We start from the raw sequence: 20,374 nt of genomic DNA, 5'->3' as shown, positions 1-20,374 counted from the left end.
TTAAAACAAACACAGGAAAACGTTAGGAGCGAACCAGCTTACGGTTATTAACAATTTTCTAAAGGGTTCCCTGAAACGGAGCTGGATCAAAAGGAGTGCCTGTTAAGTGAATTCTCCAGAGTGAAAACAGAAAAGATTATTCTATAGCTGACCTGTAGTTTCAGTAAATGCTACTGAAACAGCAACATGATGAGTTGTCTTTTCAAAATTCTATACCCTTTTAGGCATAATCAAAGTAATCACCTACTAAACGAACTCCGGGAGTTCCTGTCGTGGCTCAGTGGTTAACGAATCCGACTAGGAACCATGAGGTTGCAGGTTCAATCCCTGCCCTTGCTCAGTGGGTTAAGGATCTGGCATTGCCGTGAGCTGTGGTGTAGGTTGCAGACGTGGCTCGGATCCCGCGTTGCTGTGGCTCTGGCGTAGGCTGGTGGCTACAGCACCAATTGGACCCCTAGCCTGGGAACCTCCATATGCCCCGGGTGTGGCCCCAGAAATGACAAAAAGACATAAATAAATAATAAATAAATAAACTCCAACAAATGATACAGAAAAACCAAACAACGGAACCGCTAAACATGACAGTCTATTTTTTTCTCTTCAGTTTTTTATCTGGAAAACAAAATAAAAATCATTAATATGTCACCATGACATAATTTTAAGTCCCCTTTCTTAGCCCCAAGTATCCAGTGTTTATATTCCGAGTAATGTCATTTTTGTATGATACCAACATTTTTACAGCTACTTTTTTTTGTCACTTCCAAGGCATGCAGAAGTTCCCGGGCCAGGAATTGAACCCAAGCCACAGCAGTGACAATGCCAAACCCTTAAACTGCTAGGCCACCCAGGGAATTCCAATTTTTAACATTTTTCTAAAAACATTTTTTGAAAAGTATAAAGCAGAAAAAATATATATACTTCTAAAAATTATGCTAGGCCACCTCGCGGATGCTCAAATTGTAAATTTGGGGTTGTTTTGGTTTTGGTTTTTTAGGGCCACACCTGCAGCATATGGAATTACCTAGGCTAGGGCTCTAATCAGACCTGCAGCTGCCAGCCTACAGCACAGCCACAACTCGGGATCTGAGGCATGTCTGCGACCAACACTACAGCTCACAGCAATGCCACATCCTTAACCCACTGTGCGAGGTCAGGGATCAAAGCCCCATCCTTGTCAATACTAGGTGGGTTCTTAACCCACTGAGCCACAATGGGAACTCTGTAAATCTGGGTATTTCTTAATCGGCAAGACTTCTTTACACAAAGGAAAACGAAGTGTTACTTTTTTACTTATTAATTTTTCAAGGAAAAAACATGCTCTTTCCTCTAACAATATTATTTGGATTGAACCTAAAATATATGAAGTTATATCTTTTCTGGATTCTGGTTTTTCTTTTTTTGTTTATTTACCTACTCAGGCTGTACTTGCAGCATGTAAAAGTTCAGAGGCCATGGAGAGAAAGAACCCAAGCCACAGCACAGACTACACTGGATCCTAACACACTGAGCCCCTAGGGAACTCCTGGATTCTGTTTCAATATGAGTTTGACCAAGTCCTTTAAAAGTAAAGCCTAAAAAGGAGTTCCCCTCATGGCTTAGCGGTTAGGAAGCCAACTAGGATCCATGAGGATTTGGGTTCAATCCCTGGCCTTGCTCAGTGGGTTCAAGATCTGGTGCTATCGTGAGCTGTGATGTAGGTTGCAGATGTGGCTCAGATACAGTGTTGCTGTGGCTGTGGTGTAGACCAGCACCTGTAGCTCTGATTCGACCCCTAACCTGGGAACTTCCATAGCCACAGGAGGGGCCCTAAAAAGCAAAAAAAAAAAAAGAAGAAAGAAAGAAAGAAAGAATTTAAAAATATCAATGTTTCTAATAGAACTATATGAGACTTTTCCAACTGCTATCTCCCAGAGTTCCCTTGTGGCTCAGTGAGTTAAGGATATAGTGTTGCCACTGCTTGTGGTGCAGGTTTGGCCTGGGAACTTCCACTTTCCATAAGTGTGGCTAAAAAAATAATAGTAATAAAATATCCCCAGGGTTCCCTTACGGTGCAGTGGGTTAAGGATCTGGCATTGTCATTGCTGTGATGTGGGTTTGATCCTTGGTCTAGGAATTTCCGTATACCACCCAAACCAAAAACGAACACAGAACCAAAAAACCCTGCTATCTCCCAGAGTTTCTAAATGCCTTTTGGGTTCTGGATAGTGAGAATACACTGAGAATTCCAGCCCTCAGAAGACAGCTGATAGAGATGGAAAATACAAGATATACACATATAAACAATACACAGTAGATTACCTTCAGTGTCACCTGAAGAATATAACCATCAATGAAAAGACTCAAAGAAACAAAGCAAAACCTCCAAAAAAAGGGACACTAAAGGAGTTTCCATCATGGCGCAGTAGTTAACAAATCCGACTAGGAACCATGAGGTTGTGGGTTCGATCCCTGGCCTTGCTCAGTGGGTTAAGGATCCAGCATTGCTGTGAGCTGCGGTGTAGGTCGCAGACGCGGCTCAGATCCTGAGTTGCTGTGGCTGTGGCGTGGGCTGGCAGCTACAGCTCCAATTGGACCCCTGGCCTGGGAACCTCCATATGCCACAGGAGCAGCCCTAGCAAAGGCAAAAAGACCCAAAATAAATAAATAAATAAAATTTAAAAGGGGGGGGACTAAAAAAAAAGGAAAAGAAAAAAAAAGTTTTTTCCTCATTAAAGAAATAAACAGAGGGACTGGGGCAACCTCAGAGAGAAGTTAGGGAAAAGTCTTAAAAAGATGGGAGTTTGAGAAGATCTGAAGAAGGTAAGAGGGCGACTTGGTCAGTCTCTGTGGGAAAGTACGAGGAAGAAGCCTGAGTGTAAAAAGCCAAGGCAGGAACGGCCTTGGCATGTTTGAGAAAATTCAAGGAAACTGGACATTAGAGCTGAAGCAAGAGTTGAGGTCAGAAAAGAAGGGGAGGAGTCCCTGTCATGGCGCAGTGGAAATGAATCTGACTAGCATCCATGAGGTTGCAGGTTCGATCCCTGGTCTCTCTCAGTAGGTTAAGGATCCAGCATTGCCATGAGCTGTGGTGTAGGTTGAAGGCCCAGCTCGGATCTGGCACTGCTGTGGCTGTGGTGTAGGTCGGCAGCTACAGCTCTGATTCGGTCTCTAGCCTGGGAATTTCCATATGCCACGCATGTGGCCCTAAAAAGACCAAAAAAAAAAAAAGAAAGAAAGAAAGAAGGGGAGGGTGGCAGGAGAGGGGCTAAATAAACAACGTAAGGTCTTAACAGGTGACCCCTTATTCACATCAGTCCACTGAAATTTTACTCAACATCAAAAAGAAGCCTGGGAATTTCATTGTAGCGCAGCAGGTTAAGGATTTGATGTTGTCTCTATGGAGACACGGACTCCATCCCCAGCTGGGCGTGGTGGGTTAGGGATCTGGCGTTACCACAGCTGTGGCTCAGATTTGATCCCTGTCCAGGGAGCTTCCACATGCTGTAGGTTCAGCCCAAAAGGAAAAAAATTAAAATAAAAAATAAAAGAATAAAAAGAAGCCTGGAGGACATCCCTTGTGGCACAGTGGGTTAAGGATCTGGCATTGTCACTACAGCAGCCCAGATCACTGTGACAGGGGTTCAATCCCTGGCCCAGGAACTTCCACACTTCACAGGTGCAGCCCCCCAAAAATAAAAAAGAAACCTGGAATCTCAAGATGTGGAAAAGAGAATCAACTCACTACTTTTTTAGGATTCCTCAGATTCTGGACCAGTTCCCTTCCTAATTACTTATCAGGTTAAATAGACCAAAAGCAGGGGGAAAAAAAAAAAATCACATAATGAACCTTATACCAATATTAGTAAAAGCTGCTGAAATCAGAACTTAATCTGCTCCGTTCAATCTGAATATATTCAACTTTTTTTTTTTTGTCTTTTTGCCTTTTCTAGGGCCGCTCGCATGGCATATGGAGGTTCCCAGGCTAGGGGTCGAATCGGAGCTGTAGCCGCCAGCCTATGCCAGAGCCACAGCAACGCCGGATCCTTAACCCACTGAGCAAGGCCAGGGACTGAACCCGCAACCTCGTGGTTCCTAGTCGGATTCATTAACCACTGAGCCATGACAGGAACTCCAATATATTCAACTTCTTAAGGCACAAGCTCTTGTGTCTATCTTGCTACTCACCCAGATGAGCCTTTGACTTACATTCCAAAACACCTGGAATTTCCAGAACCAGCAGCAATCTCCTTGACCTCACCCTCCTTATCAATGGGACCATTCTCTTTTTCCCTGACTTTTCTCCTCATCCTCAAAACACTTCAGGTAAACAAAGAATGCGGCCCACCATTCTGGTTCTATACAGTTGTGTACCCTTGAGGGGAATCCAGGGTGGAGAAAAACAAGAAGCATTCTGTGCTTTGGACGTACTGACCCCTACATAGTTCAGACGCAAATCTAAGGAAAATTGCCAAAGAATCCCAGATTCTTGCATCTTCCCATACACAGAAAGGCACTAAAATTATTAACTTGAGGTGTCTCTGTGACTAGCAGTCATCCTTTTTTATGCTTTTTTTTTTTTTTTTTGCTATTTCTTGGGCCGCTCCCGCGGCATATGGAGGTTCCCAGTCTAGGGGTCGAATTGGAGCTGTAGCTGCCAACCCATGCCAGAGCCACAGCAACGCCAGATCCAAGCTGCATCTGCGACCTACACCACAGCCCACAGCAACTCCGGATCCTTAACTCACTGAGCAAGGCCAAGGATCAAACCCGCAACCTCATGGTTCCTAATCAGATTCATTAACCCCTGAGCTACGACGGGAACTCCAGGGGCCATACAGATTTGAATAACAAGAAGTACTTCTACTATTCAGTAGCTATTGGTGGTGAACAAGATACATACAGCCATATACCTCCCGAGCTTACTGTCCAACAGAGAAGAAAAACATTAATTAGTAATGCTGCACTGAATGCCGCCAAGAAAGGAGAGTTCAGAGTGACAGGGGAACAAAGAGAAAAGAGCAAGTAAAATAAAAATCACAGGCATCTCCAGAGCACTGTAAAGGACAAAAAAAGGTGCACACCACCCCGTTATTCTAAGGACTAAGTGGTAGTGCACCGCGAGGGGAGTTAAGGATAGAAAAAAAAGGAAGCGTTCTGAGCTTAGGATAGACAGATCCCTAGAGAGTTAAGATGTGTACTGAAAACCCAAGGACGAATTTCAATGAACCCAGATTCCTGCATCTTCTCAGATGTAGCAAAGAAATAAAATCATTAACTGGAGAGGTCTGTTCTTTGTGATCAGCAGTCATTTTTCTATGCTTGATCACATGTTTTTCCCAGGCAAAAAATCTCATGCATATTCCGGCTCCTTTCCTGCCTTTTTTGGAAGAGTCCCCTCAGAGCCCCTGAGAGACTACTTCCTGGCCTAGAGTCCTCAGTAAGATCCCTGAATAAAACTTCTAACTCACAACCTTGCATTGCGAGGTATTCTTTCAGTGACAGTGAAACCGAGGACATAGAAGAGGGGGGGAGCCCTTCTGAGGACATAAGCCTTTCTGTATCCCTTTCTTTGTCTGTAGGAAAAAGGCTTCAGCTTCCTAGACCTTCCAAGACCTTCCCTGAATCCCAAAGGGCAGACTCATGCAGTTACTAAGGGAGGAATGCAGAAACAAAGGAAGAGCAGTCAAGAAAGATAGCTCAACAATAAAACAGAGTTCCTGCTCAAGGGGTATACCAAACAATCTGGGATCTTTAAGTTCTTCTACAGAAACGAAGGCCCCCACCCAGGTGGAGGATGGTCATACCTACAGGCGCAGACCCAGGACTAGTTTCAACCAGAAGGCTGATGACTGAGATTCCAACAGCTCCCCTGTTTCCTCACCACCACCCAGTCAGAAGAAAGTCACACACCCTGCAGCCATCAACCCAAATGCTGCCTTTAAAACTTCTCAAAACCATCAGGAGTTCAGGTCTTTGGGGCACAAGCCACCCATTCTCCTTACTGTAAGCAGACAGTGTAAGAGGAGAAAAGAGAAGCAGGCATTTCTTGACAAAGAAGCCATTTTTGGCCCGAGCCTTTTTGTGATCTAAGCCTGGCCACAGGCAGTTCCCACTATGGTGCAGTGGGTTAAGAATCTGACTGTAGTGGCTTGGGTTGCTGTAGAGGCACAGGGTTGTAGGTCACAGCGGTGGACAGGATTCAATCCCTGGCCACGTTTATTGATATGCCACCGGAGTGGCCATGAAACAAACAATGAGGCGTTCCAGTCGTGGCTCAGTGGTTAACAAACCCGACCAATACCCATGAGGACGGAGGTTCCCTCACCTGGCCCTGCTCAGTGGGTTAAGGATCCAGCATTGCCGAGAGCTGTGATGTAGGTTGCAGACGTGACCTCGATCCCGAGTTGCTGTGGCTGGGGTGTAGGCCGGCAGCTGTACCTCAGATTCGACCCCTAACCTGGGAACCTCCACGTGCCCATACGTGCAGCCCTAAAAAGACAAAAACAGACAAGCCTGGCCACCATGCTTGCCCTTGAAGAGGTCTCAGGAATTAATGATCTTAACGGAAGTGAGGGAACACAGGAACAAAGGAAAAGGAGTCAAGCAACACCAGCTCAGCCATAAAATGGTCCTAGTTCTTTCTCAAGGATATGTGTAACACCGCTGAGAACTGCAGGAACTAAGGTCTCCATCCAGGTGGAGAATGGAATGATGACGTTAACCCTTGTAACTTCAAGCAACGAAAGCTTCGCCTCTGTTGGTCTTTGCCCCAATTCTATACTAAATGCTCTGCTCTAGCCCCTTCACGAATATGCATATACCCTTGGCTTAAATGTCCTCTGTTTTGCTGTGGGGGGGACACTGCCTTTGGAAAAGATCCTCTAGCCCCTTCATGAATATGCATATACCCTTGGCTTAAATGTCCCCTGTTTTGCTGTCGGCGGGGGACACTGCCTTTGGAAAAGATCCTCACGTGCTCCAAGGAATACATCCTTCCTTCTCCTGCTCTTTGCCTGGGTTGTGACTTTTTGGCTGGAGACCCATCATGAGCTGAACCTATTTTTTCAGATGACACTTGGGCTGGGCCCTTGCAAGAAACCTTTCTCCGCTCCTAAGTCTCATGTTTTCCCTTGTCTGGCCTTAGAGTAGTACATCAGGCACGTTCAACCACAACAGCATGAAGGTATTTCTTAATGCTAGTGACATAAAATGCACATTTTATGGCAAGATTGAAACACAGAATTTTTCTTTGCCTGTTTTGACCTCCTCCCTCCCCTTTAGTGTGTATTGTGCATCTGCATTAACCAGATCTCCTTAGGAGATATCCTTCCTTCTTAATCTTGTAAGGGATCCGATGACCCACTATTTGCTTTGGAAGTGTACATCTGGAGTGTGTAAACGATTGGTAATCTGTCATTCAATGTACAGCCCTCTGCCTCCAAATCTTATCTCACTGTCTTTGTCCTCTCACAGGCAGAACAGTTCTCAGCACTTTCCAAGGGGTTGCTCCCAGGTTATAAGCCTTAACTTGGCTCAAAGAGTTTCCCATTTCTTTCTTAGAAGGACTTGTTAGTTCTTCTCATCACCCATGCCTTTGTCCTCTTTCTCTGAGGAATTAAAGTTGATCAAAGCTGCTGCCACTTGGAAACAAAGAAAAACTTTGTGGACACCATTAAGATTCTCCAGCCTCTTCTTTGCAGGTATCCAAGTACTGAAGGAAATAAAGAGTGACTGCTTGCTTATTACTGTCAACCCCCTTGTAAGAGGGAATTACTCGAAAATGCAGGACAAGACTACTCCACTCCCGCCGCCTTCCGAGTTCTTTATTATAGGAAATGGGCACTAATTAGAACTTCAGAAGGTGAGCACAATAAACCTGTCAAAAAATGTCTCATCTCAGTAAAGTGAAAAGGAGATTGAAGGTTAGACCTTCTAATTTGCTTATCTTCTCAATCTCATCTCACCCAGCCCATGGACTATGACTGTCTCAGCACCATAGCAGAAGGAAGGAGGCCGGCAGGTAACAAGATACAAGAACAGCAGGGTGCTTAGATCATCTATCAGAGAATCTCGTTTTTAAAAGAAGCAGCTGCAGGAGACAATCTCTAAGATTCTAAGACAGGGGAACCCACCACCAACAGGCAAAGACCCTACGGTTGAACACGGTAAAGGCACACACGGGTGATCAGAGGTGAGGCTAGAGAAACAAACAGGGTCTAGTTCATGACAGGTCTTGAAGCCATTTTATAGAACTTTTCATTTTATCCTAAGGGCAACTGGAAACTGATGATGTTTTAAGCACAAGGTTTATAATCCTATTCAAATTTGCACCTTGGAAAGAAAATGCTTCTAAACAAGCTTCCAAACAGGTTACTTTGGACTGGGTCTTTTTTTGGGAGGGGGCGGGGGGGGGGGAACAGGACTGAGTCTTAAGATGAGAAAAAACTGGCTGGGTAATAGATAAAGTAACCTTTTCAAAGGCACAGAGGCATGAAAAAAATAAAAGGAGGATGAGAGAAAGAAAAACAGAGTGAAAATGTATACTCATGGCGATGCAGGCAGAACAGAGGGCTCAGAGAGCATGGAAGCTCCAAGCCCTCTCCCCATACCTTGCCCTGTGCAGCTCTTCCACCTGGCTTGATTAAAAAATTTTTTTTAAATATCATTTTTAATATATTGACTCCACAGGACATATTGCTGATCCATGAATTACTTGTTTCCTTCTCTGATTCACCTCCTAGCTTTGCACAGAGAATCTTTTAATCTCACAGTGCCATGGAACCAGAAACCTGACCTTTCTGGGTAAAGCAGGGAACACAATAGAATAGGGAACACACTGTTTAAATTGACTCCCCAAGAGAGGTCTGCCCTCACAATTCAATCTAAAGTTATTGCATCTTGTTCTTTTCCTTCATGGCACTTGAAATGCTACGTATCCTATTTTTTGTTGTCTTAACGGCTGCCTCCTCCACTGGACTTTAAAACCATGTCTTTTGGTTAACCACTGTACAGCCAGCTCTTAGCTTTTTTTTAGATTTCCCTAAAACACAAAAATATTTACAAATAAGCAGACAAAAATAAAAGCTATTTAAAAAATGTGTATTTGGAGTTCTGTGACTTAAGGATCCAATGTTGTCACTGCTTTGGCTTTGGTTACTGCTGAGGCCCAGGTTTGATTCCTGGCCTCAGAACTTCCACGTGCCACAGGTGCAGCAAAAACAAAACAAAACAAAAACAAAAACAAAAATATATATATATATATATATTTTTTTTTTTAAACAAGTAGCCACACCTGCGGCACAGGCAAGTTCCTGAGCTAGGGGTCGAGCCACAGCCACTGCAGAAGCAATGCCGAGTAGTTACGTTGTGAGCCACACGTGAAGTCCAAAACATATTTATCTTTCGTTTGCTTCTTATACCTATCATTTCTAGTATTGCTTTTCACATCACTAATGCCCCACCATTAAATGAGCAACCTGTAATGAGTAAGACTCAAATGGCACGTCCGCAAATGAGGACTTCTTGTGGTTTATCACTTGTTTGAGTAAACTAAAGAAGTTTCTGCAGCGGGTTAAGGATCTGGTGTTGGTACTACAGTGGCTCAGGTTGCTGCTGTGGTGCGGGTTCCATCTGTGGCCTGAGAACTTCCACATGCCATAAGCGCAGCCAAAAAAATAAAAGTTTTTGGACAGTGCCAATTTATTTGATTTGTCGGCAGACTCCTAGAAAGGAAGTCAAAATGTTTTCTGCCCAGAAATTCTTGTATTGTTGTATAAACTGAGATTAGGACTGTGTTGCAACAGTGGCACAAGATGAACATAAACAATTGCGGCTTTAGCAAGACAGAAGTGTATTTTCCTCTTGGGTAAATGATTTCCAGGGGGGGATGTCCAAAGCTCATATGTTGTTTTTTTTTTTTTTTTAGGGCCACCCCCACGGCATATGGAGGTTCCCAGGCTAGGGGTCTAACAGGAGCTGCAGCTGCCAGCCTACAGCACCGCCATAGCAACTCGGGATCCGAGCTGTGTCTGCGACCTACACCACAGCTCACAACAACGCCGGATCCTTAACCCACTGAGTGAGGCCAGGATCGAACCTGTATCCTCATGAATACTAGTCAGATTCGTTTCCACTGAGCCACGAGAGGAACTCCCACAGCTCCTATGGTGACTGATTCTACTACTCCCTGCCTAACCACTTGTCGGTTGTAATCTTTCTCATTGTCCAAATGGCTCAGATCATTTCATCTGAGTTTCAAGGAAAAGAATTGATGTAGGGAAAGAAAGGAGACAAGGAAAAGGTACCAGCTATACTTTAAGAATGTTTTATGGAAGTTTTGTTAAACCAATTCTTCTTGTATCTCATTGGCAAGAAATGTTTTATGGAAGTTTTGTTAAACCAATTCTTCTTGTATCTCGTTAGCAAGAACTTAGTCTCTTGGCCACACCTACATGCAGAGGGACACTGGGAACTTTTATTTATTCTAGGTAATTAAGTGCCCAAATGAAAATCAGGGATTCTAGTGCTAAGAATGGGGGTGGGAGGGAGTTCCCGTCGTGGCGCAGTGGTTAACGAATCCGACTAGGAACCATGAGGTTGCGGGTTCGGTCCCTGCCCTTGCTCAGTGGGTTAACAAACCGACGTTGCCGTGAGCTGTGGTGTAGGTCGCAGACGCGGCTCGGATCCTGCGTTGCTGTGGCTCTGGCGTAGGCCGGTGGCTACAGCTCCGATTGGACCCCTAGCCAGGGAACCTCCATATGCCGAGGGAGCGGCCCAAAGAAATAGCAAAAAAAAAAGACCAAAAAAAAAAAGAATGGGGGTGGGAAATGATAGGTTGACAATTAACCGTCACTAAAACAACTGTCCATTGCAGTTTGCTACCCCTGATCTTCTGGTCAAATGTTACTTTCTTTTGGCTGTTTAAGAGTGACTACATTCTATTTCCCTTTCTGCCTTTTCTCATTTTACTTAAATACATAGACATTTAGTGTCTCATCTACTTGGGAAAGTGAGTCCATTGTTCTTTATGATTTCATCACGTATTTGCAGAATAAAGACATGTGCTACCGTATTGCCCCTTAGAAATGCTCAGTCATTTAGTTCCATGAACACCTACTTCATTCCTTTGTCAGGCACTGTGTTAGGTGCTGAGATTGTGAAGGCGTTGTTTCTGTTCTCATGTTGAGAATACTATGTATAAAATGGCTAAGCATGAGGAACACCTGAATTAGATCCCTTTAAAATGTCTGTTCAAAGCTATAAAATGATGTCATCGTACACTGGTACTTGTGAATCACGTCAGAGAGTACATGATTTTAGAGCTCTACTGAAGATTTTACAGGTGATAGTTACTCTCTACAGTTAATAAGAATCCAAAACATCAAAAGTACTCATTGGTAATATTCTGCATACTAATGCACTTTCTTTTCTAATATTTACTGTTCTGGAAATGATTTCTTTTTTTTCTTTTCTTTTCTTTTTTTGGTCGCTCCCACGGCACACAGAAGTTTCTGGGCCAGGAATCGAACCTGTGCCACAGCAGTGACCCAAGTCACAACAGTGTCAACACTGGATTCTTAACACACTGAGCCACCAGGAAACTCCTAAAAAAATGATTTCATGAGAGTCATTTGTATGTATCATATATTAACTACTAGGAAGGTATTTTTACTCCTTTCTAATTTTCTAGCATTTAATAGTGGCTAATAATAAAGTGAAGGAGGTAGGCAATGCTGATGAGAAACAGTAAAATATACCATTTGGATGAAGGAGCTACGTAAGTCGATTAAGGCAGATGTGCCTCAGCTCAGTTTAGACTGATAACAATATGATATTAAGGATACTGTAGTCTAATTAAAATTGCAGATAGCCCAGAATGGATTTTAATTTAAACAAAAAGGGATTAAAATTCAGAGCTCTAATTTCACTTAGTTGCTAGTTTAGCCTGAACCTTTGATTTCCTGTATTAAGGATTATGTAACAGTTAGACTCAAGACTTTTTTGACTATGGAAGAGGAGTTTATTATAGTGCACTGCTTAGTGCTGTAAACCTCTTCTACACTGATGCCTTCAAATGAAATGTCTGTAATAGAACTAAAACTAAACAACACCTTTCTGTTAGATTACCTGTCATTTCCAGGCTATATGCACGTACATTATAGACTTTTTTGTTTTGCTTTGTTTTACTTTTTTGGCTTACGGTGCTAATAACCACATAGAAAATATTTCATATAAGTTATAGTGAAAAGCCATATAATATAAATGTGAACTGAGGTCAGATAAACTGAAGTTTTTTTTTTTATTTGGGCTTTTTTTTTTTTTTTGGTCTTTTTAGGTAGGCACCTGCAGCATATGGAAGTTCTCAGGCTAGGGGTTGAACTGGAGCTGCAGCCACCAGCCTATTGCCACAGCCACAGCAATGTGGGATCTGAGCCGTGTCTGCGACCTACACCACAGCTCACAGCAACGCTGCATCCTTAATCCACTGAGCAAGTCCAGGGATCAAACCTGTGTCCTCGTGGATGCTAGTCAGATTCCCCTGAGCCAGGATGGGAACTCCCAAGTGTTTTTGTTTTGCTTTGTTTTTTCCCTACTTTTTTGGCCACCTGGCAGCATACAGAGTTCCTAGGCCTGGGATCAGATCCAAGCCATAGTTGCGACCTACACCACAGCTGCGGTAACACCGGATCCTTAAGCCACGGTGCTGGGCCGGAGAGCAAACCTGCGTCCCAGAGCCCCAGAGACGCCACTGATCCTGTTGTGCCATAGCGAGAACTGTTTGTATGTCAGATAGGAATTACATTGCTCACTTCAAAGATTGTTTTAAGACTAGAAATAATATATAAAAGCTCTTAATAGAGTATCTAGCATAAGGCAGTCACTCATAGTAATTTTTAGTCTCTTTCCCTTGAGAAGTCAGGGCTATGTAGTTTTTCTTAGATATACACTTTCTGCTTTATAACACACATTGAATACAGTGAGCAGTGACATGAGTAAGGGTTTTGGTGCCAGGAGTTGGTTTCAAAAGCTGTTTGGAACTGTATTTATCACCTACAGTCTTGGCAGGTTGGGCAGATCGAACCCAACAGCCTCATGGATATTAGTCAGATTCATTTCTGCTGTGCCACAACCAGCACTCCCCAAATATGCATTTTTAAGAAGCAGAAATAGAAGTTTCCACTGTGGCTCAGCAGATTTAGTAAGGACCTGATGTTTCCATGAGGATGTGGGTTCAATCTCTCGCCTTGCTCAACGAGTTAAGGATCTGGCGTTGCCGCAAGCTGCAAAGAAGGTCACAGATGCAGCATGGATCTGGTGTTGCTGTTGCTGTGGCATAGGCCTCGGCTGCGCCTCTAATTTGACCCCTGACCTGGGTACTTCCATATACCACAGGTGTGGCCACTTAAAAAAAAAAGGAAAAGAAAAAAAAGTAGAAATAAAAAGTAATTTTTCATCCCTTCAATCCTCACATTAGACTTAGCATTTCCTCTATAAAAAGATACATTAACAATATTCTACAAATATTGATAGTAAAGAAACCCTTTTTTCTCTTCTTAACATACTCACTTTTCTCTGGAAACAGCCTGCAAAGGTGAGGACAAGTAGCCAGTGTCCAGGTTAGGGCTGTACTATGTGGCCCTGCCCTTCTGGATGAAATCCAATTCTCTCCCTCATAGATCAAAAATTCTGAGCTTAGAAAGTGGGACTAGAAACCTTATTAACTGGAAGAATCAGAAAGAGCTGAAATGCGGCCACTAAAAGAAAACCTTTCCAAAGCCTGAGTGTTCACTTCTCTGAGGAGTCTGTGAGATACATTATTAATCTTTCAAACACACTTCCTTGTACGTTTAAATAAGGCAAAGTCGTTTTCTGTTATGTGCCACCAAAAGAAAAAATACATCACGAACACCATGTTAAACACAGCTAATTCCTCTACTAATGTTGAGAATTTAGTTCCAATGCAGTTGGTTGGAACCTAATCATTTGAATCTCCCTTGAACTGTTCCAAGATCTTTAAAGACGTGTTACAACACAATTCTAAGGATTTCAAAAGGTCATGATGCAGAGTTACGCAATGCCGGATGACCCTAAGCAGATTTTTTTTTAATTACTTCCACGTTTTTTATGACGGCATGTAGGCCTAGAAGTGACCTTAAGAGATTCAATCAGTTCAACCCTTGAATGTCATCACCTCTCTCATTTCTCCTCCCTTGAGACCAAAAAGCTTGCCCAATACTTGGCAACCTTCTCCATACACCCTTCCTTAACATAAGCTCCTTTATCTGCATTTACAGATGTTCACTGCATTCTTTGTCAGTTGTCGTATTTACCAAATAAAAATATAGGACCCCCTAAAAAAACAGATTAATAGATTTAGGACATCCAGTGAAACTTAAATTTGATAAACAACTAACTTTTTAAGTCTAGGTATGGCTCAAACATTGCAGGATGAGGAACAAACCTTTTGCTGTTTATCTCAAATTCAAATTTAACGAGTAATTGTATTTTATCTGACAACTCGAGGGTTGCTGTGCCAAAAGAGTTGCTCGATAAGATCTGTAGACTACTCTTTACAACTGAAAGTAGAGACTTAAAAGCAGAAGTTTAAGTTAGCTAGACAATTATGACGCAGACTGTTAAGAGCTGAAGGGGAATTTGGAGATACCTAGTCCAGCGTTCTCACTTTAAACATTAAGGGAAGAGCGTCCAGTTGGGTTGGAACATGATGCCAAATTACAAATAAAGAGAAAGAATTCTGACGTTCACGTGTCTTTAAAATTACTTTATACAGCTTTACTTTCCCACAAAAGAACAGAACAAGTAAGTTTCGTGGCTCTGAACAATATTCACGTACCTGTCACTTCAATGGTCATTTCACACTAATAAATGTAACCAATAAAAACAACAATAAAATGTAACCAGACATCACTGTTGTAAATGGGGTAATTTAAGTAAATAAGATTATGTACATAAATCAACTAGTAGAAGGTGTAGCCCATGATAGGACTTTTTTTTTTTTTTTTGGTCTTTTTGTCTTTTTAGGGCTGCACTGGTGGCAATATGGAGGTTCCCAGGCTAGGGGTCGAATCGGAGCTGTAGCCACTGGCCTACACCACAGCCACAGCAACTCAGGACCCAATCCTCATCTGCAACCTACACCACAGCTCACAGCAATGCTGGATCCTTAATCCTCTGAGCAGGCCAGGGATTGAACCCTCGTCCTCACGGGTGCTAGTCAGGTTCATTAACCACTGAGGCTCGACAGGAACTCCCATAACAGGACTCTTAAACCTACTTCCTTTCTCCTCCCTGCCCCTCTGTTTACTGTCTAGAATACTAAAATATTACAGTAGCTTCCTATCTGGTCTCTTTGTCTCCCAACTCGATAAAGTATCTTCAATTTTGCTATCAGCATAGCATTCCAAATCTATTTCCCTCAAAAGCATTCTAATTAATTAATAATGGCAAGATGTTCAAACTCATTAAATATCAAATTGCCAGTTAAAACTCTCCTAAGTCAAATCACCTATGAGCTCATCAAAGGAATTTGGGTGATTCATGCAGATCAAAGCAGTGTATAATACATGCGAAGCATATGCCAAGGGTATAAACTCAGAACTTAGAAGTATAAAGTAGGGAGGACGTCATTACAAGTTGGGTGTTTTTTGTTTTGTTTTGTTTGCTTTTTAGGGCCAAACCCTGTGGCATATGGAGGTTCCCGGGCTTGGGGTCGAATCAGAGCTACAGCTATAGCAACGCAGTGCTTTACAACCTGGCCCAAATTTTGTTTTCCTTTCTATCATACCCCAAGGGGCACAGATGCCAATCAAGTATCATTTCCAAGAAACAGTGGAAATTTCTTAACCGTTTAAGCATCATCCCTCTGTTCAAGCTGGGGTCCCCCCTCCATACCAGGAACACATCTTACACAGCACAGAGTAATAAATAAGTAGCTAAACCAACCTCCACCTTTCCACCTTTCTCTTCCCTTACGTCATCCATTTCTTTCTCTCTCCACATCTTTCCAACTGACCCAACTAAATCATATAATAATTTGAGTCACAATATAGAAAGCAGAGTAGTAGGATATTCTCTTCAAAACAAAGTTTCTACTTAAATCCTGGAACCGTCCCCTCCATACCCCCTCCATCCCCCCCCCCCATCCCTCTGCTTCCCACTCTACTTTCTGTTCCTCTTTGGGTTTGTGATGCTCTATTTAAAAAAATTCCCCTCGTACCTCGGATTTTTTAAATAAATAGCAAGGATAGCAGGCATGGACTGCCCTTAAACTGATCTGAAAATTTCCCTTCCAAGCAGAACACAGTAAGGCCTTTGTATTCTTGCTGGGAAAGGGACAAGAAGCAAAAGGGGAACAGAGGAGAATCAGAACAGGAGTGGGGGGTGCCCAGCTGTTTAGAGGAGCAAGAGTCAGGAATACTCTAGTAAGCCATTAAAGCAAAATTTCCTTGTTTTAATGACTACATTTACCAGAATGGGTCCTTAAAAACAACACACGTACCTATATATTAGATGTTTTCTTTTGTTAGCTGAAATTATAAATTATCCCTCAGATAAGTACAAGTACAACTTACCATATAATCAAGTCTCTAAAAAATTTCTGGAGTTCCCATTGTGACTCAGTGGTAATGAGCCCAACTAGTATCCCTGAGGATTCGGGTTCAACCCCTGCCCTCACTCAGTGGATTAAGGATCCAATGTTGCTCTGAGCTGTGGCATACATCACAGACCCGGCTTGGACCCGCGTCCGATGTGGCTGTGGCTGTAGCCCTAGCCTGGGAACTTCCATATGCTGCGGGTGCAGCCCAAGTAAGTAAATAAATACACAATCTTTGATAATTATTAATTGGAAAAGACAAATTACTAATTGGAAAAGACATTCACCAGAAAACAGCCTAATCACTGTATTAAAGTCTTACACAGGTAGGGAGTTCCCGTCGTGGCGCAGTGGTTAACGAATCCGACTAGGAACCATGAGGTTGCGGGTTCGGTCCCTGCCCTTGCTCAGTGGGTTAACGATCCGGCGTTGCCGTGAGCTGTGGTGTAGGCCGCAGACGCGGGTCGGATCCCGTGTTGCTGTGGCTCTGGCGTAGGCCGGTGGCTACAGCTCCGATTCGACCCCTAGCCTGGGAACCTCCATATGCCGCAGGATCGGCCCAAGAAATAGCAACAGCAACAACAACAACAACTACAACAACAAAAGCCAAAAGCCAAAAGCCAAAAAAAAAAAAAAAGTCTTACTAGGTAACCTAGTGGAATCAGGAAAAACAAGTAAAACAAAATGTAACCCACGATTAACTAGGAATCTAGACCCACAATTTCAAGTGTCGTAAATACACCTTTTGAATACCACTTTATAAAGCAATGTAAAGTGGTTACATTGGAGAAGTCATATTTCTATACCTCTGACACTGGGGGTGGGGGAGAGTTATCTCAATGTTATGAGAACAGGAACTTGTACTAAAATTTCTAGTGACAGCACCATCCCTGGACTCAAAAAGTGCTGGATAACAAAACAGTGTTGGATCGCCCACAAATGAGATGACAGCAAAAATCATTATACCTCAGGATTGGAAAAAAACTGAAAAACTAGCTCTCCCAATAACAAAGACACAAATATCAAAGTGAATGTAAACAATCCTGCATATGTGCATGAAATATAACTAAAAAAATCTAAATTTAAAGTATTCTATATAAATGTATATATGCACACATGCACATGTAACTAAATTAACAGACAAAACAGGGCTATTTCATCTATATCATCAGATGTTTACATATTCAAGTTGCCCAATAACTTTTGGGAGTGAACTTCTTATTGGGAAAAAAAAGAGGCTGCCCTCTATCTGAAGTTGACTTACATTCAGAAAGAGCCAATATTACATTTGATTTTTTTTTTGGCTTTTTTTTGTCTTTTCAGGGGCCGCACCCATGGCATATGGAGGATCCCAGGCTAGAGGTCTAATTGGAGCTGTAGCCAACAGCCTACATCGCAGCCACAGCAATGCCAGATCGGAGCCACGTCTTTGACCTGCACCACAGCTCACGGCAATGCCGGATCCTTAACCCCTGAGTGAAGCCAGGGATCGAACCCGCAACCTCATGGATCCTAGCTGGATTGTTTCCACTGTGCCACGATGGGAAATCCTAGATTTCTTTTTTTTTTTTAAGTGCTCTGTCCTCCAGAATTTCCTGAGGGTACTGCTTAATTCTGACTTGTAGACTGTTTGCCTGAAATGACTTGATATAGTTATTTGTGAATTGATACTTATTCCACATCCCTAACAGGAAATCTAATCTACTTCCAGAATCAGATTCAATGTTTATTTGGAGCCTATTAGTTACTATAAATCATGACAGATACTTTCATAAGGCACCTGCACAGGCATTCAACTGTATCATGTTCACGAAAACCGAGTTTTACTGGAAAAAGCCAGAAAATGAATGATGGATGACAGCACAGAAGAAAACAATCTAGTTCTTACGTAGGGTGACAAGACGGCAGACCTTATTTTCCTGTTCCATAGTAAGGTAATATCAACTGATAAAAAAGGTAAATCATCTTTTAAATAATATACCACTAAAAACTGTACTGAATAGGAGTTCCCGTTGTGGCTCAGCAGGTTAAGAACCTGATTAGCATCCAAGCGAATGCAGGTTCAATCCCTGACCTTGCTCGGTGGGTTATGGATCAGGCGTTGCCAAAAGCTGCGGCGTAGGTCACAAATACGGATCAGATCTGACTTGCTGTGGCTGTGGCATTGCTGTGGCTATGGCGCTGGCTGGAAGCTGCAGCTCTGATTTGACCCCTAGCCCAGGAACTTCCATATGCCATGGGGTTGCCCCAAAAATACAAAAAGTAAAAAAATAAAAAACAAAAACTGTACTGAATGAAACTCTTTCCCTTACAATTCTATACTTTTGTTTCTGGAAAAGGGAGTTACTTACCTCTGCCTCTGCTGTCAATTGTATCTTCTTTGCTATCAACTGTTTTAAATTAATCTGACCTAAGGAAATAAAAAAAATGTAATTTTTAAATTGATAGAGATAGCTACCTATCAGAATTATCTAAATCATGAAGGTGAAAAACAAGCGAAATGGGAGTTCCCATTGTGGCTCAGCAGATTAAGAACCGAACATAGTATCTGTGAGGATGCGGGTTCAATCCCTGGCCTCGCCTCAGTAGGTTGAGGATTCAGCATTGCCAAAGGCTATGGCATAGGTCACAGATCAGCTCAGATCTAGCACTGCTGTGGCTGTGGTGTAGACTGGCAGCTGCAGCTTCAAATTGACCACTAGCCTGGGAACGTCCATATGCCGCAGGAGTGACCATAAAAAGAAAAAAAAAATAATAAGCAAAATGGATAAATAAGGTCCTACGGTATAGTACAGGGAACTATATCCAATCCCTGGGATAGAACCTGATCGAATAGAATTGGCACAACACTGTAAATCAACGACACTTTAATTTAAAAATTTTTTAATTAAAAAAATAAGATTAAAAAAATGCCAAAAATGATGACTATGTAAATAAACTTCAGTACAACCACAAAACATGACACAGCTCTTAAAAATGAAGTATGACCAATATTAACAGAAAGAAATTTATACATGACAATGCTTAGTTGGAAAAAAACCAAAACTATATGTACACATAGTAATTACAACTATATAAATCATAGGATGCTGTAAGATCCAATCCTGACAGTATAGGAAGTTAGACTCTCTGAAGAGATTCTGCACCTATGATAGGTACAGGGTACAGGCAATGGTAGGAAAATTAGAAAAACTGCATTTCATCAAAATTTTTAAAAAAAATTTGATTTTTTCTTTTTCCTGCAAAAGACACCATCAAGAAAGTAAGACAGCCCACAAAATGCAGGGAAAAAACTGCAAATCTGATCAGGAAATTGCAACCAGAATGTGAAGAACTTTTAAAACTTACTAATAAACACAAGTAAGTCCAATGCAAGCATCTAAACAGACATGTCTCCAAAAAAGATAGACAAATGGTCACACCATTTGAAAAGATGCTCAATCTTTCAAAAGGGAAATGCATCAGAGAAATGCAAATCAAATCCACAAAGAAGTATCACTTCAGACCCACTAGGACGGCCTTAATCAAAAACACTTTCAAGGAGTTCCCATCGTGGCGCAGTGGTTAACGAATCCGACTAGGAACCATGAGGTTGCGGGTTCGGTCCCTGCCCTTGCTCAGTGGGTTGACGATCCGGTGTTGCCGTGAGCTGTGGTGTAGGTTGCAGACGCGGCTCGGATCCCTCGTTGCTGTGGGTCTGGCGTAGGCCGGTGGCTACAGCTCCGATTCAACCCCTAGCCTGGGAACCTCCATATGCCGTGGGAGCGGCCCAAGAAATAG

At 42.5% G+C, this 20,374-nt stretch overlaps 1 protein-coding gene across 3 annotated transcripts in view; it reads right to left on the bottom strand.

Moving 5' to 3' along the window:
• The window catches only part of SOAT1 (sterol O-acyltransferase 1), a 64,305-nt gene that overhangs the window by 19,192 nt on the left and 24,739 nt on the right, over window positions 1-20,374 (bottom strand). For 2 of the 3 annotated variants that reach the window (XM_047753025.1, XM_047753026.1), the window contains exon 3: window positions 18,946-19,004. The exons of the other annotated variant lie outside the window; for it this stretch is intronic. In XM_047753025.1, the coding sequence (XP_047608981.1) occupies window positions 18,946-19,004 (59 nt within the window). The remainder of the gene's footprint in view (window positions 1-18,945; window positions 19,005-20,374) is intronic. 3 annotated transcript variants of the gene reach the window in all.

The sequence above is a fragment of the Phacochoerus africanus genome, chromosome 11 (genome assembly GCF_016906955.1).
Source record: "Phacochoerus africanus isolate WHEZ1 chromosome 11, ROS_Pafr_v1, whole genome shotgun sequence".
Lineage (NCBI taxonomy): Eukaryota > Metazoa > Chordata > Mammalia > Artiodactyla > Suidae > Phacochoerus > Phacochoerus africanus.
This window is presented reverse-complemented; position numbering and strand designations above follow the sequence as displayed.